The sequence below is a fragment of the Haliotis rufescens genome, unplaced genomic scaffold (genome assembly GCF_023055435.1).
Source record: "Haliotis rufescens isolate VD_foot unplaced genomic scaffold, xgHalRufe1.0.p SCAF_2, whole genome shotgun sequence".
In the NCBI taxonomy this organism is placed as follows: Eukaryota; Metazoa; Mollusca; class Gastropoda; order Lepetellida; family Haliotidae; genus Haliotis; species Haliotis rufescens.
Genome location: NW_025963890.1, coordinates 69,000,080 through 69,027,601, shown reverse-complemented (window position 1 = coordinate 69,027,601; position 27,522 = coordinate 69,000,080). Strand labels below are relative to the sequence as shown.

The 27,522-nt window shown below is 38.6% G+C and overlaps 1 protein-coding gene across 1 annotated transcript in view; it reads left to right on the top strand.

Annotated features, from left to right (window-relative positions):
- The window catches only part of LOC124124336 (multiple epidermal growth factor-like domains protein 10), a 135,489-nt gene that overhangs the window by 83,025 nt on the left and 24,942 nt on the right, over positions 1-27,522 (top strand). The window contains exons 2-3 of the mRNA XM_048400475.1: positions 19,816-20,031; positions 22,568-22,795. Coding sequence (XP_048256432.1) covers positions 19,816-20,031; positions 22,568-22,795 — 444 coding nt within the window. The remainder of the gene's footprint in view (positions 1-19,815; positions 20,032-22,567; positions 22,796-27,522) is intronic.

The window sequence follows — 27,522 nt, the reverse complement described above, 5'->3', positions numbered from 1 at the left end:
ACCGCGTTGGAGCAATGATCTGGAGGGCCAGGGAACAACTACGTTGGTGTTGTGTAAAGACGCTCTTGTGATCCGTGCTGTATGCGGTCGAGCGTTGTCCTGCTGAAATACACCGTTGCCGTTGGCTGCAATTGGGAGGACGTGTGGTAGGAGAATTTCTTTGATGTATCCTTGAGCCATAAGGCTACCCTAGATATGGACCAAACCTGTCCTGTCATGATGAGAGATAGCAGCCCATATCATAACGCTACCCCCACCTAACCTGTCCACTTCCTGTATGCAGTTTCCGGCGTAACGTTATCCCCGACGTCTTTGGACCCGTTCTCTTCCATCCCCTCGCTGAACCAGACATCTCTCCATCGTAGGCCTTCTGCTCTTAAATGGTTTCGTACGGTCTTGTCGGAGATTCTGCGCATTCGGGGTATTTGGGATGCGGTTGAGGTGGCTGTAGTAGTCCTTTCACGTAGGTGGCGCAGTCGGATGTAGCGATCTTGGGCGGGGGTAGTTACTCTTGGTCGTCCCGATCTTGCCGATGACGTGTTGATCCGTGCTGTTGAAATCGATCCCATAGCTGGGATGGTGCTGGGCGCTATATTAAAAACCCTGGCTACAGCTGATCGGGACTTCCCTGTCTGCAAACGTTGTTTCTTTGCACTTCTGTTAATCTTGGCATGTTGTTGAACTTTCAATGTTCGATTGACGCAGATGCCAGGCAGTCAAAACCCCTGCACTTTAATGCCGTTCATAGTGGTGCTGCTCCTGCAGTGCGTGCAGCTTTATGACCCTTTTGATGATACACTCGGTGCGTTTTTTTCGAATCGTTCGTGTTTCACGACTAATGGTTTGCATTTCCTTTTTGTGATCATTTTGATTCGGTAAAAGTCAATGATACTATAACACCCCTTCATTTTGCACTTCTTGGTCTGCTAATTTTGCTTTTATGGCCTAAAGTATTCGTTTTGAAGAGTATATGTATGAGGCCTTGCACGCAGTCTATAATCTTCAAATATGCAAGTCTAGCTATATCTGCCTTAATTCATTGCTTATAGAGCAAAACTCTTTATCAACTGTATTGTGTAAATATTAGTATTTCATTGCTCTAATCGTGGTCTGACCTATTCAAACAAACATGACAGCTATTCTCCATCGCGACTATGATTAAGGCTTAGTTTTAAAACACAAGTATTATTTCTTGTGACTGACCAGGATTTTGGTTGTTGGTTTACGCCGAACTCCAGCGGTTTGTAAATAATCGAGTCTGTACCAGACAATCCACTGATTGATACCACGAGCGATATCGATGGCCTGCATCAACCAAGTCAGCGAACCTGACCACCCGATCCCGTTAGTCGCCTTTTACGACAAGCATAGTCGCCTCTTACGGCAAGCATGGATTGCTGAAGACCTATTCTACCCCGGATCTTCACGGGTCTTTAGTGCAAAGATCCAGCTGGAGATGTTGCTATACTGTCAAGGAATATAAGACATTTTTTTGTAATGCTCTGATCGCACTAGGCGATAACTTACGACACTTAATATTTGAGAAAGTGTTGTTCAATGAGTTTTTTTCCTCACGTATTTTTAAAGGACGACCTCAGTTGATTGACTTTTTCAGTACTCTTGTCACTACACCGATGCAGTTATTACACACAATGTTTGTGTAGCACTCTCCCAGTAAAAATATTCAGGACATCTTCAAGTTTGGACAGTTGCCGGGGTTTTCACTTCCATTGAAAAGTATTCTTCTGAAAAGAACTTTACCTATATCGTCTCCACATATTATACAAATCTCACTAGGCTCCTGTCTTATGAAGCCCAGAGTAAGATCATTGTGTATTGTGGACGAGGTACTACGTGGCCTGGCCGTCTGACCTCATTAAGAACATGATCAACACTTTTAGAAGGTGTTTGTATGTAACCCAGTCGCGAGCTGGGCAGTATGGGACTGGGAGTTAAGCACAATGTACCTAGTGAAGTGCCTACACTTAAACGTTGCGAACCAACAGACGGACTTGTGTTTTTAATTCAACAATTATCCGGTCGAACACGTACTACTACGGCGGATATATATATACACTTTATTCAGATGTATTGTAGGCCATAGGCCCATGATACAATGGTTACAGTGTGGTGATGGGAGTTGGAGATCCCAACAGACTTTGCCTTAGATTCATAGCTTTTAGAATATACATGGCTAGTTTCTTAACAGTAAATGGGTTGGTGGATGACATTGCAATATTGTACTTATGTCTTGTCGGGAACTCATAATAATTCAAGGATATATATTCTGACCTCAAAACTTGATAACAATCACAAATTAAAATAAAGTGATACTCATCTTCGATATAATCATGTTTACAAACAGTACAAACTCTTTCTTCTCTAGGTTCCTTATTATGTCTACCTGATTCAATTCTTAGATGATGAGAACTACGTACATCTGAAACGAGCCATAATACTTCTAAATATATCACATGATAGCCCTGTAATATACATTTCAACACCAAATGTTTGCTTATACAAAGAAGAAGAACATGATTACGAACTTTCATGTATAGCTGAATGCCAGTCTTGTTGGTACGATAATTTTAGTCTCACAAAAAAATCCTTTATAAACAAAGGTATATTTGCAACACACAGTTGATCCCATATAAAACCAAATCCTGTTGACACCATAATGTGTCTAATTTTTTAAGTTTACTTTACCATTACCTACAGCTTGCAGTTCCATATTATAGCATTTCTTTACATATCTAGATTCTGGCATTTTCAAAAATTAAACTTTTTATAAAAACTCTATTTTAAGCATAAATGTATAAAGGATATCGGCCACATTCACCTCTTATAACGTGATTTGAGGTGGAGACCTTAACACCTAAAAAACGCTTACAAGCCATTATGTGGATAATTTCAATATCATTACAAATTTCAGGGCTCTGACCCCATATTTCTGCTCCATATAGCAAAATTGGGCTAATTTTGGTATCAAATATTTAAAAAAATAAATCAAAGGGTATGGGCTTAAAATTGGACAGAGATTTCAGTATGCCACATTATACTTTCTTGGCTTGTAGTGCTGCAACCTTAACATGTTTACCCCATGATAAAGTTCTTGTAAGAGATAAACCTAAATATTTGTACGAGGTTACACGCTCAAGACTGGAACCATCAAAATTCCATTTCTCATACTTTGATAAAACACCACCCTTTTTAAAAACAATGACCTTAGTTTTTTTCCAGATTAACACACAAATGGTAGGTATCACAAAAATATTTTAGCGTATAAATACGTTTCTGAAGACCATATACAGTGTCAGAAAGCAAAACAACATCATCAACAAAATTAGTTGAATGAGTTCAGGATGAAGCTGTATGCCTGTTGAACAAGATAATTATATATCTATTGCCAACTCATTTATAAGCATAGAAAATATTAATGGACTTAAGACGCATCCCTGCCTTAAGCCAAGAGGACAATGAAATTCTTCAGAGAAAATATTATTTGACCTTACACTAGCCTTAACACACTTATATTATATATAGACTTTAAGGAAAGTAAACACTTGGTGGATACACCCTGCTGCATTAATATAGACCACAATTTAGACCGATCAACAAGGTCTAAAGCCTTTTTAAAATCTACAAATAATGCATACATTTTTCCATGTTTTTTTGCTAAATAACGCTGAATGACTGCTTGTAAAATATAAATGTACTGTATTCTTTCCGAAAACCTGCTTGGGATTCCACAATTTAATCATATGCACTGGACCAAAAGGATAGCCTGTTATTTAAAATTGAGTGAGTGAGTGAGTGAGTTAAATTTTAAGTCACATCGGCAATATTTCAGCCATATCGTGACTATCAATAGTTATAGATAATACATACATTGAAACTTGTATAAAAACCTGCCAACGAAGGACAGTAAAATTACTAGATCATCACAGAAAAAGATATAAAACTAGTACGGAATTATAAAAGAGAATAGCACTATACATAACGATACAAGATAAAAACAGGCTATAGATCGCCAGCAGCTGAAGGTAGATCACCATGCTAGGGTCCATGGGGACTTACAGTACTTTTGCTACCTGCATGGACCCCAGCTGGATTTACATCATCCCTTTAGCTGTTGGCGATTATGACAAATTTAGCCAAAGTTAAATGAACATATATACTACTATTAAGAACGTGGTAGAAATAAATAGACTTTGAAAGACGTGGTCTTACATACCCTCTCAGGGGGACAATAATTTTACACTACTTCAACCCCCTTCGAGAATACAGCCACTAACAATCACAGTTAACAAATTTATTTTACCAATTATAAAAACTATACTATATACAAAACATATCAATCAAAATTTTAGCAACAATTCAATTTCTTTTAAAAAGTCAATAATTAAATGAACACTGAGATTAAAAAGATCCTTTAAGGACGAAACTTTGAAATATTTATCCCTTGTGATGGAAAAATCAACACAATCAAGCAGGACATGCTTGACGGTGATTCTTTCATCACAAGGGATACAAAATGGAGGATCCTCACCTTTTAAAAGATATTCGTGTGTATACCTGCTATGGCCAATACGACATCGTCGCATAATGACCTCTTCAAATCTGGACTGACAGCCCAAGTAGGTGTAACCAATATTTGGTTTAATTTCATGTAATTTATTGATACCGACTTGGGAGTCCCACTTCTTTTGCATCAGATCACAAATATAAGATCTGATTACAGGTTTATAATCAGTATATGGGATAAGAAGTGGTGTCACAGATTTGTTGAGTGCTGCTTTTGCAGCAGCATCAGCCATTGAGTTGCCTTTGATGCCCACATGACTGGGCAACCAACAAAAGACGATGTCGTATTGGCCAGTAGCAAGTTCATTAAATAATTCAATAATTTTGATTAAAAGTGGATGTTGACATGAGATGTTATGGATAGCCTGCAGGCAAGAAAGAGAATCGGAAAATAGGATAAACTTCTGATATTTTGACTGTTTACTGATATATTGTAAAGCTGTTAAAATGGCATTGGCCTCAGCTGTGAAAATAGAACTATTGTCGGGTAATCTGGAGGAGATAGTCCTGGATCCAATGACAGTGGCGCTAGCAACAGCGCCACTATCCTTGGATCCATCAGTAAATATAGATTTGTAAGTATTATATGTGTTTCTTAATTCATTATATTTTTGTTGATAAATAAGTTGATTTGTTTCCGATTTCTTTAATTTAGTTAATGTCAGATCCACCTCTGGCTTTACCAACTGCCAAGGTGGAGAAGACAAAAGCTGCGTGGGGGCTATAGCATCAAGATTAATTTTAGCGGCAGAAATATCAGATTGAAGTCTTATTCCAAGTGGGGGGAGAACCGATGATTTTTTATTATAGAGATTTTCATAAAGGGGGTGAAAAACACAGTCATATGCTGGATTCGAGTTATTAGAGCGTAATTTAGTGACATATTGTAAGGATAATTTAATTCGGCGTTGTTTGAGGGATGGTTCATCAGCCTCAATGTACAGACTGTCAATAGGAGAAGTTCGGAAAGATCCAAGACAGAGTCTCAGACCTTGATGATGGATAGTATCCAAAAGTTTAAGGTTGCTTTTGCAGGCTCCACCATAGATGATGGAGCCATAATCAAGTTTAGAGCGAATAAGTGCTCTGTACAGTTGAAGGAGGGTTTTCTGATCCCCTCCCCACTTGGAATTTGAAACAACTTTTAGGAGATCAAGGGCCTTCAGGCATTTATTTTTCAAATATTTTATGTGAGGTAAAAACGTTAAATGGTGGTCAAAAAAAAGACCCAAGAACTTAGCCTCTTTTACAACTTTAATCGGAGTGCTATCTAAAATTAAATCAGGGTCTTTATGGGGTTTGTATTTCCTACAAAAGTGTATACAATTTGTTTTGGATTTTGAAAATTTAAAACCATTTTCTAAACACCATTTATTTATCTTATTTAGACATAATTGTAATTGTCTTTCGATAGTATGCATGTTTTTACCACGACATGATATGTTAAAATCATCAACGAATAAAGATCCATCAATGGAGTCATTTAAAACCTTAGAGAGGCTATTTATTTTAATACTGAACAATGTGACAGACAAAATACTGCCTTGTGGGACACCCTGATCCTGATTATAATGATCAGACAGGGTAGTACCCACGCGGACTTGAAATTGTCTGTCAGATAAAAACTTGGATATAAATTGAGGCAAACGGCCTCGCAATCCAAAGTCATGTAAGTCTTTTAAAATACCGTGCTTCCATGTAGTGTCATATGCTTTTTCTAGATCGAAAAAGATAGACACTGCATGTTGCTTATTTACAATGGCATTCTTAACGAATGATTCCAGTCGAACTAAATGGTCAATGGTACTGCGATTTTTACGGAAACCACATTGGATATTTGTGATTAAGTCATTTGATTCCAAGTACCATGTTAATCTGTTATTGACCATGCGTTCCATGGTTTTGCAAACGCAGCTTGTTAATGAAATTGGTCGATAATTTGAAGGATCAGTATGATCACGTCCAGGTTTGGGTATGGGAACAATTATAGCATCGCGCCATGAAGAAGGAAATTCTCCTGACGTCCAGATTTTATCATATATCATCAAGAGGGTTTCTAAACATGATTGCGGTAAATGTTTTAAGAGTTGATAATGTATATTATCAGACCCTGTAGCAGTATCATGAGCTTGCCCAAGTGCAGTATTGAGCTCATGAATGGAAAAGGTTTCATTGTAATCTTCTCCATTATCGGAACTAAAATTTACAGGTTTCTTTTCTTGCTGCTTTTGAAATTTTTGGAATTTAGGGACATAGTTTGAGGATGAAGAGTGTTGAGCCAGAGTTTCACCAATTTTATTAGCAATATCAGAAGTATCGGTTAGTAATTCATTCCCATTTTGAAGGTGATGGATACTAGATTTAGAACCCTTTCCTTTAATCTTCCGGATCATGTTCCATACCTTCGATATCGGCGTACGTGAATTTATCTTGGAGACATAATGGTGCCAAGATTGACGCTTGTTTTGTTTAAATGTACGCCTAGTTTTGGCGTTTAATATTTTAAATTTATTTAAATTGTGGACCATAGGATGGCGACGGAAATAGTGTTCAGCTTTTTTCCTTGCCTTCCTAGCTAGCTTGCAATCATTGCTGAACCATGGTTTACGTATGTGAGGATTTGAGGAGGATTTCGGAATACATTCATCAGCTATTGTATGAATTTCATCGGAAAAAAGTTTAATAGGATCGGTAACATCAAGAAAACCATCAGGTTTTAGTTGATTAGTGCAAAGAATTTCGTATAAAGCCCAGTTTGCCTTAGTAAAATTCCATCTTGATGATGGAGGAACATCAGATGGTGTCACAGATTTTAAAATGGTAGGAAAATGGTCACTTCCACAGAGGTCATCGTGGACTGACCATTCAAATTCCTGAAGTAAATTAGAATCTACAACAGACAAGTCTAGACAAGAGTAAGTGCCAGTTGCAGGATGTAGATATGTGTGAGTATCATCATTAAAAATGCACAAATCGTTATTTAAGAAAAAATCCTCAAGTACTTTTCCTTTATTATTAGTGTCACTACTACCCCAAAGAGGGTTATGGCCATTCAAATCTCCCATGATAACACATGGCTTAGGGAGTTGGTCATATAGTGCTTGAATATCAGACAGTCGAAGAGAGTATGACGGTGGTACATACAATGAACATAATGTAAAAACAATATTTAATGTTACACGTACCGCAACAGCCTGAAGAGGGGTTTTGAGAGGAACAGGACTGTGAATGACGCCCTGCCTCACTATAACAGACGATCCTCCAGTTGCCTTATCCCCCGGAGGGGAAAAGCAATGGTAGGAGTCGTACTGTCGTAAATCGAACTTATCGGAGGTTTTGAGGAAAGTTTCCTGTAAACAAATAGTTGATGGTTTCAAATCTTGTATAAGTAGCTGAAGATCATTAAAATTATTCCGAAGTCCTCGACAATTCCATTGAATGAGGGTAGCAGAGCAACTCATGGGGGTTCAACTGGAGATCTTGAGCGGGAGGAAGACCCTCTCCGTTGAATTGGTGGAGATGGGGTGACTTCCATATCTAGAGGTTCAAAGGGGTTATGAACCTCCAGAGGGACAGTCAATGGTAAAGGCACCTCGCTGTGTTTCAGGGCCTTTGATTCTTTTTTCTTTTGTTGTTTTTTTCCTTTTCTTGTCATGCTTACATTATGCAGCATTTCGGTGATAGTTTCAGGTTCAGGTTCAGGTGCAGATCGTGGCCGAGGTTCTGTAGTTTGTGAAGCTGTTGACGAAGAAACAGTGGTCTTGTCAGCATTAACTGGAAATAAAATGGTCTGTTCGTCTGAGACCCAGTTAATAGCCGTTTGGCATGAAGCATCAACTTTGAGTGGAGACGAGGAGACTGCAGCAGAGTAATTCAGCCTAGAAGAGGAAGTAGGTGACTCTTGGTCTAAAAGCTTTTTAGCATCTGTGAAGGAAATGTCATTATTGTATTTGATTTTTAGAATTTTTGTTTGTCTCACATAACAGGGGCACGATTTAAATGAGGACATGTGAGCACCGTTGCAATTTGCACATTTTATGGCATCTGTGCAGTCTGTGCTGTCATGAGACTGGCTGCAGCGGGAGCAAACAGGTGAGTTGCGACAAGATTTAGCACCATGTCCAAATTGTTGGCATTTGAAACACCGGAGTGGATTTGGTATATATACATCCACCCCGATGTTGAAATACCCTGCTTTGATAGATGATGGAAGCTTTGCGAGAGCAAACGTGAAAAGATATGTATTTGTTTTTACGAAGGAGTCACCATCTTTCCTTGTGAATCTCTTCACAGAAGTCACACCCTGATTTTTCAGTTCTGTAGCAATCTCCTCCTCAGACATGTCGGAAAGGCATTTTGCACGATCACGTACAATACCTCGACATGAATTCAGAGTCTTGTGCACTGAGACAACAATCTCAGTATTTGCAAAGTGATGAGCTTGAAGTAGATTTAGAGACTGTTGTCTCCGTGCACATTCCACAAGCAAGGAGCCGGAACGGAGACGAGTAACATTGGTCACATTTCCACAGATACCTTCTATGGATTTGGAAACTACAAAGGGGTTGATTTTGAGGGGTACACCATCAACTCCTTCTACAACAAGAAAACGGGGCCAAGAATCAACAATATGTGCAGACTCTTCATCAGAAGAAGTTGCATTATTTGTGTCAATATGACGTCTTTTTGTTTTTGATCGAGAACCAGTGGACATGGGGGTAGCCATGATGAAAGAAAGATATTCGACACCCCTGCTCCCCACCCGCCATGGAGTGTCAACAAGGACAGTGTTGTAGTGGTAACCGACTACAAACACCAGGGTTACAAGGGTGCTATACTCCAGCAAAAAGGGCACAGGTAGCTAAAATTGTCAAACAGGGTAAAAGTCAGGCTGGTTCCGCCCAAGACAGTTACCTGAAGACCAATAGAACCTGGAGGTCAATAATGCCAGATTGGCCCATGAGCCACCGCCTTCTGGCATAGGACTCTAGGCAAAGTTATTTACAACATGACTTTTATTATAATATTACATGTTGAAGATACAGTTATAACAATGAATTGAAAGTGCAACTTATCCATGCACAGGGCATGGCGTGACCAGCCGATTGATAGAACCGGGCCCATTCTACCACCCGTCTAGGTGAAGTAAGGGTCAAAGTGGTGTGTTGGGCAAAAGGAACACTGTTCCTGGCTCCAGTGCCCTCAACCACCAGACTCCCGTCCTCCACCGACACAGGGGCGCAACCCACGGCAAACGGGCTGCCCACTTTGGTCGCCTCTTACGACCAGCAATGGGGTGCTGTGGAATTATTCTGCCCCGGTTCCACACGGGGGAAGAGCGATTAGCGTTACCCAGCACTCACCACGAGGAGGTTGCTCTTCACGAGTGCCTATTTAAAATTGAAGTATAAAGTTTTCTAAATACAGTCAATAAAGTTATTCCTCTATAATTATTTGGTAGGGAGGTATCACCTTTCTTATGTAATGGAATTATTATGCCAGTACACCAAGATTGTGGAAAATTCCCTGTGTCAAAAATAATATTAAAGACAAGTTCAATATATGGGACTAAAATATCCTGAGCAGCCACAAAGAACTCTGGTATTATATGATCCAACCCTGCAGACTTTGAACATTTAAGCTGTGAAATTGATTTTAATATTATCTCTCGGGAGATAGGAGAATCTAGAATATTCTTAGAGACATCATCAGTTAAGGTATTTACATATAGTTCAACAACGTCATCAAAACACTCATTGTCAACTTCACCATCATCTTCATGTGGGCCTGTCGAATAAACAGAACTATTAAACAAATCATTAAAATGCTCATACCACATACTTGTAGATATATGTGATATATTATTACTAGATGATGAACAATCTCTCAATATTTTCAAAAATTCTTTAGCATTATAAATGTGTGACAATAATGTAACTCTAATCTTCTCAGCATTAAGTCTCTTTTTGTTCCTTAGAACAGTTGTGTAATAAAGTTCTGAAGAGATATATTGTCCCTGAGTCGTCTGAATACTTTTAAAAGTCTATCTCTTTCCACCCTGAAGTAAACACATTCCTTATCATACCAAGGTTGTGACTTCGGTTTTATGAACAAATCCCTTTTCATGAACAAATCCCTTTTCATACAGTCAGCTGCGGAGCATGTAGCTTTGGTAAGTTTGTCTATATCTGCATCAATATCAGTCATAGCTACGTCAGAGCATGACATTAACATATTTATAAAATCTGGTGACACAAGGCTGTTCCTTAAATCAGACAGCTTGTCAGTGTCCCACATATATTTATAACTGGCACTTGCACCAGCACGTGCTTCTTGCCTCTCTGTATGTGCTGTCGACTGAACATGTGATTGAAATGAACATGAGACCGGTAAGTGGGGGGATTCCCCTCTCGAGACAATGTCAAAGCTATCACACAAAGAAAACAGGTTGCTGGAAGCAATAATGTAGTCAATCACACTTGTTCCTGTGGAACTGATACAGGTAAAATCACCTGTACCGGCATCACGACCCATTTAATATATTCATATTCAAAGTTGCACAGAGATCCAACAATTTTCGGCCATATTTATTGATTATTTTGTCACATGAATGCTTAGTAATATTGAGACTATCACACATAAAATCAAAAAGATTTATATTTAAGTGTTCGGCTATATCACCATTTACAAAATCCACATCTGTGCCTGTCCGAGCGTTAAAATCGCCACCAAGAATTATATCAACATCGCCCACTTTCTGCAGGACATCAAATAAATCTTCTTGAAATAAAGTGATACCACATCTACAGTTCTTACCGTCATACCATGACGACCCATCTGGGTTAATATAAACTGAACACAACAAGATATCTTTTTCATGAACGGCGGATATAAGTTGGCTACCTCTTCCTTACTGTAACATTAACTGAACATATATATGAAATCATCGCACATGTGAGTGAGTGAGTGAGTTAAGATTTAACGTCACATCGGCAGTATTTCAGCCATATCGTGACGAGAAGTACATTAATAATACATAAATGTATACAACATAAAAAGCTGTCAACGATGGACAGTAAAATTACTAGAATATCACAGATTAATATTTAAAACTAGCATACAACTATAAAAGATATCACTATATATAACGGTACAATATAAAAAAGGGCTATAGATCGCCAGCAGCTGAAGGTAGATCACCATGCTAGGGTCCATGGGGACTTACAGTACTTTTGCTACCTGCATGGACCCCAGCCGGATTTACATCATCCCTTCCGCTGTTGGCGATTAATGACAAATCTAGCCAGAATAAATGAACATATATACTACGTCTAAAAACGAGCAGAAATAAACATACTTTGAAAGACGTGGTCTTACATACCCTCTCAGGGGGACAATAATTTTACACTACTTTAACCCCCTTCGAGGATATAGCCACTAACGATCTCAGTTACTGAATAATTCTACCAATTATAAAAGTTATTTATTTAATTACAAACTATAACAATCAAAATTTATGCAGTAATTCGATTTCCTTTAAAAAACCAATAATTAAATGACTACTTACCTGATAAAAAAGATCCTTGATACATGATACCTTGAAATATTTATCCCTTGTGATGGAAAAATCAATGCAGTCAAGCAGGACATGCTTGACCGTGATTCTTTCATCACAAGGGACGCAGAATGGAGGATCTTCACCTTTTAAAATATATTCATGAGTATAACGTGAATGGCCAATACGACATCGTCTTAAAATGACCTCTTCAAATCTGGACTGACAACCCAAGTAGGTATAACCGATATTCGCTTTTATTGCATGTAATTTATTTATACCCACTTGGGTGTCCCACTTCTTCTGCATTAGATCTCTGATGTAAGATCTAATGACAGGTTTATAATCACTGTATGGTAAAAGAAGTGGTGTCACAGATTTGTTGAGTGCTGCTTTTGCGGCAGCATCAGCCAGTGTGTTACCAACAATCCCAACATGGCTTGGTAACCAACAAAAAACGATGTCATATTGGCCAGTCGCAAGATCATTAAATAACTCAAGAATTTCAATTAAAAATGGATGTTTACATGACATATTTTTAATAGCCTGAAGGCACGAAAGTGAATCTGAAAATATAATGAAGTCTTTATATTTTGATTTCTTCTTGATATATTGTAGTGCTGTTAAAATTGCGTGCGCTTCTGCTGTGAATATGGAACTATTATCGGGTAAACGTGAAGATACTGTTCTGGATCCAATGACGGTGGCACTAGCAACTGCGCCACCATCCTTGGATCCATCTGTAAATATAGATTTATATGTGTCATAAGTGTTTCGTAATTGATTGTATTCTTGTTTATAAATAAGTGGATTTGTATCAGATTTCTTAAGTTTTGTTAATGTGAGGTCTACAGTTGGTCTTACCATCTGCCAAGGTGGTGATGAAAAAAGTTTTGTCGGAGCTATATCCTGAAAGGTAATGTTCGCAGCAGAAACGACTGATTTAATTCTTATTCCTAGGGGTGGAACAAGAGATGTTTTCTTATTGTAAATATCTTCGTACAAAGGATTAAATACGCAATTAAAGGCTGGATTTGACTGATTGGAATATAATTTAGTGATGTATTGTAAAGATAGTTTCAGACGGCGTTGTTTAAGAGAAGGCTCATCCGCCTCAACAGACAGACTTGGAATAGGAGAAGTGCGAAAGGCTCCAAGGCAAAGCCTCAGTCCTTGGTGATGGATAGTATCAAGTTTTTTTAAATTACTTTTACAGGCTCCACCATAGACGATGGAGCCGTAATCAAGTTTTGAACGGATCAGTGACCTGTATAAGTGTAGGAGGGTTGTCTGATCCCCTCCCCACTTGGAATTGGATACAACTTTCAATAAATCAAGCGCCTTCAGGCATTTAGCTTTAAGTGATTGAATGTGTGGTAAGAAAGTTAAATGGCTATCAAAGATGAGTCCCAAGAATTTGGCCTCCTTTACAACTTTGATAGGGGTGCCATTCAAAAATAATTCAGGGTCTTTATGCGGCTTATATTTTCTGCAGAAGTGTATACAGTTAGTTTTAGACATAGAAAATTTGAACCCGTTTTCTAGAGACCACTTATGAATTTTATTGAGACAGATTTGTAACTGCCTCTCTATGGTATGCATATTTTTACCACAACAAGATGCATTAAAATCATCCACGAACAGTGATCCATCCACTGAATTACTTAAAACCTTGGACAGACTATTAATTTTAATACTAAACAAGGTGACAGACAAAATACTGCCTTGTGGGACACCCTGATCCTGATTATAATGGTCAGACAGGGTGGAACCCACTCGGACTTGAAATTGTCTGTCTGTTAAAAATTGTGATATAAAATGAGGCAAACGGCCTCTCAAACCAAAATCATGTAAATCCTTTAGAATGCCATGCTTCCAAGTAGTATCGTAGGCTTTCTCAAGATCAAAGAAAATTGATACTACGTGTTGTTTGTTGACAATAGCATTTTTCACAAAGGATTCTAATCGTACTAAATGGTCGATAGTACTTCTATTTTTTCGGAAACCACATTGGATATTTGTTAATAGATTATTGGTTTCCAGATACCAAATTAATCTATTATTAACCATTCGTTCCATGGTTTTACATACGCAGCTTGTTAAGGATATAGGTCGATAGTTCGAGGGATCTGTATGATCCCGGCCAGGCTTCGGTATTGGGACTACAATGGCATTATGCCATGAAGTAGGAAAATTCCCTGATGTCCATATTTGGTCAAATATATCTAAAAGTGTCTCCAGACAAGATTCTGGTAAATGTTTTAAAAGCTGGTAATGAATGTTATCAGCTCCTGTTGCTGTGTCATGAGCTTGCCCAAGGGCGGTATGTAGCTCATGTAATGAGAAGACTTCATTATAGTCTTCACCATTATCAGAAGTGAAATTAACTTTTATCTTTTCCTGTTGTTTCTTAAATTTTTGAAACTCAGGGACATAGTTATATGTTGAAGAATGTTTTGCTAACGTTTCTCCAAGTTTATTGGCAATATCTGTTTTATCCGTTAATAACATGTCACCTTCCTTAAGATGGTGAACAGACGATCTTGAACCTTTGCCTTTTATTTTCTGCACCATATTCCACACCTTGGATATTGGCGTGCGAGAATTTATTTTGGAGACATAGTTCCTCCAAGACATACGCTTATTTTGTTTAAAAGCACGTCGTGCCTTGGCATTTGTAATTTTGACTCGATCTAGATTATGGACTGTAGGATGGCGGCGGAAATACTTTTCCGCCTTCTTCCTATATTTTCGTGCCTGTTTGCATTCGTTGTTAAACCATGGTTTACGAATATGAGGAATTGCAGAGGACTGTGGAATTGCTTCATCAGCAATTTCATGCAGCATGTCCGAAAACAACTGTATCGGATCTTGAACATGTTGAAAAATGGCAGGTGTTAATTTTTCAGTGGATAATAATTCATATAAAGACCAATCAGCCTTAGTAAAATTCCACCGAGTTGTTGGTGGACGATCAGTAGGGTTAACAGTTTTAAGGATGGTAGGGAAATGGTCACTCCCACAAAGGTCATCATGAACTGACCATTCAAATTCGTTGTAAAGATCTGAATCTGTGATGGAGAGATCCAGTGCTGAATATGTTCCTGTAGCAGGATGTAAATAAGTGTTTGAATCGTCATTAAAAAGGCAGAGATTCTTGTCCGAAATAAAGTCTTCGAGCACTTTACCCTTTCTGTTTGTATTTGGACTTCCCCATAGAGGGTTATGCCCATTTAGATCGCCCATGATGATACAGGGCTTTGGTAATTGATCATAAAGATTCTGAAGATCAGCCTGCTGAAGTGTAGTCGAAGGAGGAATATATAAGGAGCACAAAGTAAGTGCAATGTGCAAGGTAAGTCGGACAGCTACAGCTTGAAGATTTGTATTGAGGGGAACAGAGCTATGGATGATACCTTGCCTGATCAATAAAGTAGAGCCTCCAGTAGCTTTATCACCAGGAGGTGAAAACGAATGATAGCAATTATATTGCCGTAAATCAAATATATCGGTGTGCTTAAGATAAGTCTCTTGGAGACACACTGCTGATGGTGTAAAGTCCTGAATGAGCAATTGTATCTCATTAAATTTTTTCCTGAGTCCTCTGCAATTCCACTGAATCAAATGAGGCGTTTGAGTCATGGCGGCTCAATGGGTGACCTCACACGCGAGCGTGAAGAACTCCTAACACTGGCCTCTGAAGACGGAGTTACCTCCATATCCAAAGGTCCAAAGGAGTTATGGACAGGCACCTCTGAAGGAGAGGGTGTCCGAAGATGTTGTCTATTAAGTTTTTTTCTTTCTGTCTTTGAAATGTGAACATTTCCTGGTTTTTCAATTTCTGGTAAACATTGTGAATCAGTCTGTGATTCTGAAGATGATGTAGTGGGCTGACAATCTGATTTCTTGGGCTGAATGACAGATGTTGTTTCTACTGGTTGATCAGAGTGAACCCAGGTCAACGCAGTCTGACATTCGATTGATGAAGTGGAAACAGAGCGTGACACTACAGCAGAGTAAGTTGTAGTTGAAGTTAACTGGTTATTGACTTGGTTACTGACTTGCTTCTTGGCTTCCAGATATGAAATATTGTTGGTGTGTTTCAGTTTCAATATCTGTGACTCAGTTTTCCATACAGGACAGGACTTTGACCAAGCTTCATGTTGGCCACCACAGTTGATACACTTGGCATCTGCCCTACATTCTGTGCTGTCATGTTTACCACCACAACGCTGGCAAACATGAGGTCGATCACAAGACTTGGAACCATGGCCAAACCTTTGGCAAGTATAACATCGGAGTGGATTGGGGACATACACCTCCACCCCGATGTTAACATAACCAGCTTTAATTGAACGAGGAATGGTAGTTCGATCAAAAGTGAACAGATAGGTGTTCAGGGGAGTGATAACACCATTGATTTTTTTTGTAAAACGTTTTACAGCTGTCACTGCTTGATCCTTCAACTCTGTGACGATATCTTGTTCTGACATGTCAGAAAGGCATCGAGCTCTGTCACGAACAATGCCTCGACTGGAGTTTAAAGTCTTATTTGCTGAAACAGCAACCTCAACATTAGCAAACTGACTGATGGACAATAGATTCAGAGATTGCTGCTTCTTCACACATTCAACAAGAATGGAACCACTACGGAGTCGCGTTACATTTTTTACTTCTCCACAATGTCCGTTAATAGCTTTTGAGATAGCGAATGGGTTGAGTTTTATAGGTTGTTTGTCAGCAGCCTCGATCACCAGGAATCGGGCCCATGAATCATATTTGTTGGGAATGTTCCCAGAATCAACATCTTCAAGACGTCGTTTTTTGTCATTGCGAATAGAACCAGGTTGTTGGGTAGACATAGTGAAAGAAAGGTGTTTCAGCATACCTGCTCCCCACCCACCATGGAGTGTCAACAAGGACAGTGTTGTAGCGCATCGGATGTCCAGCATGCAAACACCAGGGATACAGGGATGTAATACTCCAGCAAATATGACTTGAATAGCTATATTTATCTACCAGATGTAGTGCCAGGCAGGTTCAGTCCATGACAAGAAACTGGAGACATACAGAATACAGAGGTCAACATCACCAGATTGGCCCATGAGCCACCGCCTTCTGGCGTAAGACTCTAGGCAATTTATTCCATCAAAAATTGGTAATTCATACAAAGTATGCTTGGCCAAGTCCAAAATATACATTATAATACAACACAGGAGTGCATATACAATATTACGCACAGGGCCTGGCATGACCAGCCGATTGATAAGACCGGGCCCATCTTACCACCGTCTAGGCGAAGTAAGGGTCGAAGTAGTGTGTTGGGCAAAGGAACACAGTTCCAGGAACCAGTGCCCTCAACTACCAGACTCCCGTCCTCCGCCGACACAGGGACGCAACCCACGGCAAACAGGTTGCCCATTTTAGTCGCCTCATACGACCAGCAATGGGAGGCTGTGGAAATATTCTGCCCCGGTTCCACACGGGGGAAGAGCGATTAGCGTTATCCAGCACTCACCACGAGGAGGTTGCTCTTCACGAGTGCCCATCGCACATGTATTCATAACGTTTGCTAATAAGGTATATTACGAAATTTATGTTTTTGAATTTCTTGTGAACTCGAACAAATTTAAATAGCACCGAGCTATGAAAAAGAAACCTGACATGCTCAGGAAATGATATAATGTTAGAAAAGACTGTTACAGCTTTTGATTTCATAGCTCCTGAATAAGGATTGTCAATAATGGGTTGGGTGATGAGTTCAAATATATGCCGATGTGAGAATCGAAACGTTCTGACTAACAATAATGCTTTGAGTCAATACATTTTGCCAAATGTATGACAAGTACTACTTGTTGGAATCGGAACATATTATTGATACACTTCCATCTTTTCGATGTACAGCATGTTTTCTCATGCTGGGCAATGGTGAGGACTTACATCACTACATTTGCACCATAGTGTGTCCGTGGTTGATTTAGGATAACAATTGACTTGTCTTTGAATGTGTTTGTGACGGGTGCCATCTGTGTGGCGTACCATACGCTTTTGATGCACAAAATACACAAAATGTTTTTCATGATCGGCAATAGTGACGACTGTCATCACTGTTATGACAATCCAGTGACTGATATCATTAACATCGATCCACACAATTCGGATACGATGACATGCATCAACCCAGCGAGCCTGACCACCCGATCCCGTTAGTCGCCTCTTACGACAAACATAATAGTCTCTTACCCCTGATCTTCGCAGGTTGTCAAAATTATTTGAAGTGATGTGATGTAATATGTACAAGAAATCGTATTCATTTATCCAATTGTATTGTTTAGAATATACCAGTGACGGTGTGTATTGTATTGACGCATATCTTTAAACACATATTATTACAGGTCATATACATGTATTGTACCATGAACGTAATTACTACTATATCCTCCAGTGCTGGGAATATGCTGGGATCAGAGCAGATATTGTAAATATGTGTATTGCCATGCCTGATTTTCGTGTTACGAGCCAGACATTTCATTATATACGAGATGTATGTTGAGCGTAAGTAACTAAAAGAATAAAGAAATAATAGTCCATTTTAATCGCTATAAGCAACATTTCATATTTCTCAAGATAAACTTGCATTTACTGTTGTAACCAAATAATAGGCAACCGAGTGGCCGATAGAACTAACTGAGCATGGCCGAGGGATATATGATGTCAATAAACTTAGTAACGTTGTTCACTCTGACTTGACCTGTGTCTGAATTCCAATGACAGTTTACATATCCTAAAACTGACAGCGTACTGTGTCTGATTTGGGTATTCATGTTAAACTTTGGCATGGTATCTAAGTGGGCTAGCACTGTAAATCGGCATCAGTCATGGCTAGTACAAGCAGCCGCACACACATACACGTGCATGCGTGTCTCTATACAAGTACAGTAATCTTGCAAGCGACGTTAAACCCCATTACACCTAACATATATAACATACAAGCATGTATATATAAGCTATTCTACACAAAAAAACAGTCACTTATAGGTATGAGGATTTTGTTAAAACTTACTTCAGTGTTTAACTTTTTGAGGAACCGTATCACACGACTTCAAACGGGTGTGTCAAGATGAAAAACCGAGACATAGTCATGCAGTTCAGTAGGAGTAGTGTCGCTTCAGGGCCCATGACAGATTAATGCACTGCAGAGAGAGACTATGGAAGGGACATTGTCACGTCGTGACCCTTATAAGAACAAGCAAAGAGTTTCAAAATTAACCAAAGTGCGACAATGCGGCATTATGGTCATGTGTCGCATTGTCGCGCTTTGAATAATATCTTTTTTATGGTACCTAAGGGAGACAATTTCACAACATGACAATTTTTCCATTTAACATGCGTAATAGAGAATAAGCCCATATAATACAGCCCATGTCAGTCTATAATATTTGGCAAATCTAGACGACTGCATGTTGTAGGAGCAATAAATAAATATTCCTGTCACACACACTCTCAATGGCATGAGAGTGATAGGTAATAGGACCTTTCCACGTCTTGTGAATTTGTAAGCACTTATTGCTCTGCAATTTTTTGTTTAGTCTCTGAAAATAAAGAAAGTCTCTTGGTTCCTTTTCATTTGGCATGTACTTATACATGTACTTTACAATACACTGTTTATGCTATAGGTGTGAGACAAAATGTTGCCCGGAACAAAACAGCATGGATGAGTACAACACGCCAACCTTCACAGTCTGCTGGTAATGCTGTAGATGGAGTGACTACTGCAAACAGCGAGAGGTACACAGCCCACACCAAGGTTGGTGAATCTTCAGCCTGGTGGAAGGTGGATCTACAGACACAAGTACAGTCAGCACAGGTTACAATCTACTTCAGATTAGACTGTAAGTGCATTACATGCTTTACATGATTTATATGCTGCTTCCTGAATCCCATTGTACCCTACCAAACGATAAGACACACGATGGCCTGATGATTATATTTAACGCTAGATGTATCTTGAAAGTGTCTTAGTTTGAGAAAGAAGGACAAGGTTCCATGAAAGTAAGAACTGGTGTTTGATGTGGTGTATGATCTGCACAAGCATCATTCACAAAATCACTGCCACAACCTTTCTTTAAAGGCAGAGATATATTTGTACAGCATCAGCAACCAGTTAGTCCATGCTGTGCAAAATATTGTCAACTCGTTCTATTTGACCACGCAGCTGTTTACATGAAGTCAATACATATTTCCCAAACTAGGATTGCTTGGGACTTTTAGTATATTGTTTTTAGGGACCTTTTAGAAATGCATTGTGGTGAAATACATTTTGTTGTAATTTGTTCCAAGTTGAGTGAAAAATGGCCCAGAGTGCCTGGACCCAAGGATGCATTTTATGAACGCATCAGGCATGTTTTTTATAATGACAGGTTAGTTAATGGCCCGTTTATGTACGGATGGCGTCACTAAAAGTTTGATACAGCCGCATGTAATGACACATTAATTAATGGAGGTTTTATGACAAGTTAATGTATCGTTAACGTTTGATGCAACCGGGCCAAGATACTAATATTTGAAATATTAGTACAACCTAAAACTTAATATCTGAATCAAGAAAGACGGGCAGCAGTGGCAACGTTGAATTGTAAAATGTAAAACGGAACGCGCCACTCGAGAGGATACATAACGTAAACAGTATTAAAATCGGACATGTTCTCCCCTGCTAATAATAACCAGTTTCAATAGTGCCGCAGTTGATAAAGATGTACGGTATAATATAGCAGTGGCGTGTGCATCGTGGTCAGTAATAGTACAGACAAACAGAAACCCTAACAGTGGTAATAAATCATGTATCGTATTCTGTCAACGACTGTGATTGTCGACTTTTGTCAAAACAAATATCATATCGCCATCCCTTCAGTAAACTATAAAAGTATGTTTGTCGCTTGTTAAGAATTTATGTAAATGTCTGTTGTCATCTTAAGGCAATGGTTCAAAACTAAAATCTTGTTTATTCATGATAATCCCCATGATAATTTGCATTTACATATCGGAATGCCTTGTAACCACAAAACGCCAGACAATAATTATTCTCGACTATCCGCTGAAACAGATTCCATTGGGTGGAGTTGCCGAGCGGTCTAAAATCTAGTAGGCGCCAGGTGCTGATCATGAGGTTGTATCCTGGTAGTGACCATGTTGTAAAGCCATTCAGCCTAGGCTTACATGTCTTTATGGTGTTGTCACCACCCCTAGTGTACAGTACAGTCACCCCTAGCACTCAAAGGAACCCACTCATCCGTTAATAGATGACCAGATACATTTTACAAAACAAGTGTCAAAACGTGTTTTATCACCATGGGCAAGTGACTTTGTTTAAATGTGCCTCAGTTCACCCAGCAGGAAATGGGTACCCGATATTTGAGGAGGTTGTAAAAACCGTCTAGCCGTTGAAGGCAGTATGGGTTGCATACTCCCCAGGTAGTTGAGAATGATACTTGTAACATCTGATAAGGGAACAAATATAAACCACAGTTGAGCAGCCATGTCTGGATAAGTGTAATGTTTAATTTAATAATTTGTCGCCAAAGACCAACAGCGACGTTCTTTCGTGAACGGAAGTTTACTTGGAAAAGACAAGGTTGATACAAAACGGCACTGAAATTAAATTGAGAATGGACAAACGATACGAATCACACAAAAGTGAAGCGCAGTAAAATGTACATGGCAACGGGTCCTAAAAGGCAAAATATTGGTGAAAATTGGATGGATCACCGAAAATCAGTGATGACACAAAAGGTTGAACATGACCTCGAACGATGTCGTCCTGGTAGCTTGCGCTATGTGTTCTCCAATGAGTTACGATGCCACCTCATACCATTACACTTTTACCTCCTAAACTGACAACGTTGAGTAATGCAGGCGTCACTAAAATGTTCTCCTGGACGACTGTAGACCCCTGCGGGACCATCAGAGCTGTCCAGATGAAACCTGAACTCATTTGTGAACAGTATACCGACCCAGCCTTGTGTTCTGAACCTTAGGTGCTATCTACACCAAGCTAGGCGTGCTAGCGGTGATGTGGAATCACGACCTCGAAGACAAGAAGATGTCTTAATGAACTTAAATCATGATCCATTATTAAATTTCACAGAATATTTATTTTTATTTAACTTTTTATGAAGCCCAGTTACTATTCCCCGTTAGTATAATGTTTTAAAAAGGCTAATTACGGTACTGATTGTTTCATTTTGGAAGTCAGGTTAAGAAAAGATCCCAGTTGATACAAAACAGGTGGTGTGTCGCAGTGGACTAATTATATTCATTACACATATACACTTGTATATAACGTTGTCGTAAGCCCACGCTGTACACACTTATCTATAATGTCGAGAATCAATATATAGTAGATAACATTCTATCAAATTTTCCTTTCAGACAAGAAACGACGCAATGGCCTTCAACTCTACACTTCTGTGACAAATTCATCTGAGCCCAAAGACGGAAGTCTATGTCACACAGTTACTGGAAGTCCTGACGGTACAGACATCCCGGGCGTACTGAATGTGACCTGTCCTGGAACGTGGCGCTACCTGACTGTCTACACTAATACAAGTAATGATGGACAGGGGGCTGTGCTAGAATTTGCTGAGGTAGAAGTGTGGAGTAAGTATAAACACAAAGACAGATCATTTGCATGTAACATGAATATATTTGTGAAATCATGGATGTTATCAGCTACAAAGTCGTGTTGTATGACACAAAGATGATTCAGTTCTTACTAATCTAGAAATAGTGCTTAACGTCATGCTTGTATTGTTGAAGAAAGGTCACGTGTTACAGAATAACACACACAGGTAACAGGAGTAAAATCAGAAAAAGAAATCTCACCGCAACAACATCAGAGAAACGTGAACTGAAAATTGTCAAATATTCAACCAAACCAGGTTTGTATTGGATGCTGCCTTGACAACAGAGAAAACATTGTAATAATGAATTGTGTAATTTAACACCACGTCTTGGATCTTGAACTGCCATTGAAGTGTCAAGTTTAAGTCACATTAAGAAAAGACGACATCTCAGCGGCTTACTTGCAGCTGTTTAGTGCAAGGAGTGGTGGCGAGTGTCAGCAAGAGTGCAACAATAACACGACTTCCTCGGAATATTCAAAACCAGCCGATTACGGCCTGCGCAACTATACACGCGGTCGGGGTATGATGACAGCCATTCAGTCGAGTCATTTCGTCGGCTCTTTCAACAAACATGTGGTGCATTGTAACTATATTGACCCGCTTGGGACTATAGGAAGGCTCGGGTGGCCCAGTCGTCTAAGGCGCCGCGATTTGCTGTGTGTCCCTTGGGCACGCCAGAAACATATGATTGTGGGTTCCAATCACGGTTCGATCGGACTATGTTTCTAGGTTTGTCAGCACCATACCCGTGCTCGTGGGTATCACCGAAGTGGTAAACGTCTGAGACCTGCATCACTTCGGGCTTTCTTCCCACATTAAGCTGTCACGCCGAGATATATCTGGAATAGTGTTAATAGCGGTGTAACTCACATACTCACTCATTACACTTGGAGTATTCATTCTCCCTATCATATTTCGTCCTTTTTCGTTTTTTAATTTGGATAAAATGTTACTCAACTTAAATTTGCAAAATCCGTTATTAAGCCCGGGTTTAAAAACGTGCGTTCCTAGTATCGTTGTAAAATATTTATCTCATATAACCTGTGTTTTGTACTTTTTATTTGGGTTGAGTCCCGTTAGGGATTCGAACCCACACTGCCAGAGTGAAGCACCTAATCACAAGCACATTAAGTCACCGATCTCACGCACTCAACTATCAAGGCTTCCACAAAAATAAGTCCGATCACGTACTTTGTGTACCCCTCTGACAAGTGTAAATTGACACGGTTCCCATGGCCGAAAGCTATGAATACACAATGTCATTTAGAAAGTGTAATGTAATAAATGTTATATTTAGGATAACATGTTCTTAGTAAAGTACAGATTTTCGTTGTTTTTATGTATTCTTAACTTTCGGACATGTTAAAATAATCCAAAAAACACACACCCAGATCGTAAAAGTAATGATAGACATTCTTCCATTCTATGTTAATTGACTTCTTCATTTAATGTTCAGTGTAGGGGACTACTTCATTTTAAGATTAGTCATATATTTATATATGTCATTATCATTCCTTTAGATTATTACAAATATAAGTTATTATTTTTTCATATCAAGCAGAGAGAGGTATGGAGATTATGGAGATACTTACTAACATCGGCATTGTCAATACAATTCTTAATTCTTATTTCAAATGTATGTTTAGTTTAGTTGTGTGATTTAATTGGTACATAGACTTGATTATTAAAATGTATAGTCCCTATGCTTTAAAGTAAGCAAAAAAACAGAAATAATGCACATCAAAGGATAATCATATATAATGACTCCATTGTACGTCGGAGTCAACGATATTTGTATATGCTTCATGATTGGTTGGACACGGATTCGTCATGATAAGGCAATGAGAAATTGACACATATTTTCTGTTACATGACTATACACTGACATTATATCTCATGTTTAGCAGTAATGAAAGCGACGATACTCTTCCATAATCATTCCTGCCAAAAATCGATGTTTTAAAATCATTAATGCCCGTGGTGCAGCTATTTATAGCTCATTGTAAATTGCAATGTAAATAAATCGTTGACATATAGAATCTCATGCTTATGTCGATGCCACGCAACATTATCGCGTATTCATCATGATCAAATTGAAACATGTAGATGATCACGCACTTGGTATTATCAAATACTACAGTTCTACTGTGCGATGACTTGAACTGTATCAGCGGTGACATTACTAAATCACCATTCACGGCGTTAATTACCACATGTATTGAAATTTCGGATGTTTACTAGGACAAATGAATTTAAAAAAATAGCATATTAGTGATCACCGGTATTTGTCTTTAATGAAATCACAAATGATCATTCCAAAACGTCGCCTATTACCCTAGAATCGTTTAGAATGCTTTGGAAAATACGCAAACACGAACGCCAAAGTGAACTTTCCGCCATACTGGATAGGGTTTACAAAATTACGTTTCATGCATACCGGTAAGGAGACGCATGTATTTAAAGTTCAGCTGCATAACATACATCCTTGAATTCCTCATACATTTAAGAATGAAATGACAAATGGTCTTTGTCACCAAGACAAAGAAATTAAGCAAAACAAAGTAGGTGTGAAAACGAACGTTGGCTCGGAAAACTGCATTTGTTTGAAATGTGAACAAAACAACATTCAGATTTTACATAGTGTAGCCTTTTCTCCTAATTTGAGCTATCCATTTTTCTATTTGTTGCATACATTGGCTCAACATTTTCAGAATATGCATGAAAAGAGGGGAAGAATTAGGGAATTAAAAATAGGTACATTGCAATGAATTGATAAATTCAACAGAAATAGTCAAAGTTTCCGTCCTGCGTGACGCTATGACTGACGCAAAATCACGCACGACAGCGGTATTTATCGGAATTTCTGACTATTTCTCTTGGTTTCAATGAGAAAAATAACAACAAATAACAGTAAACAGATTGTCAGAATGTTTCTGATTACTTACGTGTCACATTTATGAATATACGAGCCCTGAATCAACGAAAGTCCCCTCGTAAATTCCCGCTAACTGTTGTCAGTGAACACGCCATTTTTTTAAATGTCGGACACCGGTAGTGATGTCATACGTCAAAATTGTTGTACATATTTGGTAATTTCTTAGAGGTGACGGTCCTTGAATGAGTTCACAGATCATTGTATCCTGCTGTGGACAGTTTCAATTATGATGTTGATTTTGCATTTCTTTCAAACATTTTTCACACAATTAACTTCGCTATGGATATCTATCAATGTTCAATAAGATATCATACGTAAATTTGAGCCACAATATGTATGAACCTTTGATAATCTCCTGTTTGTTTGAACATTGTTTACATAAGAAATTGATAAGTTTATAGTGTCCTGTACGATATTTGTTTTTCCTTCAGTCAAGTGTGAGAAGCTGAAATGTAAATGTAACTGCAACATGTACTATTTCTTTGGAGTGCAATATTCAATATTGTAATTTCATATAAAACAGGTTACAGGTTAATGAACAGCCATTTCATTTGATTTTGAATTTATTTTAACTGAATTTATATCGTTAACGAAATGAATAATATTTCTGTTAAAATATATGCACAATTTTAGAAGAATTGGTTGGTCTTGGAATTGTTTTTTGTGTTGTTATTGATATGCAGAATGTTGATACCTTACGACTAGCCATAATTTTGGTTGTTTTGAAATATTCTTTGGGATATCTCATTACGTACAAGTGATCCAAAACATGTGCGTGTTGTGTCCAATTAAGATAGACGGTAAACTATCTGATTGTTTGCATATTCAAGACCTTATTTATATTGTAAAAGCAGTCATTTTATGTCGAGTATGATATCAACAACCACAACCTCTCTGCAGCCCCCTTTTACCAGCACCCGGCCTCCCTGTCAGCCGCGGTTTGCGTCACTTTTTCTAGTCCTTGATGTGTGTCATTAAACATATGCCAAATCTCCTTACTGTGGACAGTGGAACGACACCAAGGGCCTTGTCTACTTTCGCCTACACTGTTTTCAAAACCCAGATTATCTTTATTTCGTTGGCATTATATTTAATAATCGGCTAAATTGAGACATAGTATGTATCCACATTTATTTAGTTATATAACTAGTTTAGTTAACTATTATTAGACTGTTTCATTTCATAAATATCGTTATAGTCTCATTTTTTATGTTGAACAATTTATCTATATCCTTTATTATAGCATACCTATCTTATCCCATAACTATTTATTTTAATCTCAACAATTCGTATGTGGATCGAATGGTTATACTTTATTGCTCCATATTTAATATCAAAATGTACTCCCACTTGACCTCAACGGCGATCGACTGACGGTTGGAGCCGTTCCGGCATTGCTATAAATCTACATTGAAACGTTGCGAAATGAAACAAACCAGAAGTTGTTATCCATAAAGGTGCACGATTTCTTATTTACTGACACGAATTCTAGCAAACAGTGCATGGGGTAAGTAGGAAACTTTTTAACACACAAACCTTCACTTTCCATATTCATTATACTGTAAGATATCTTATCAGGTATTCAACTAAAAGGACAAGGCAAATTATTATTCATGTACAATTAACTGATCTCCGACTTTCAGTTAGGACGATTGAGGTGATTACTTGTCTTGGAAACTTCTCAAGTCACGAATTTCATGTCTATGTTTGGGTTCCACAGTGTAGAAGAGCAGACCAGTATTTTTGAAAGAGTTTACAATGCATAT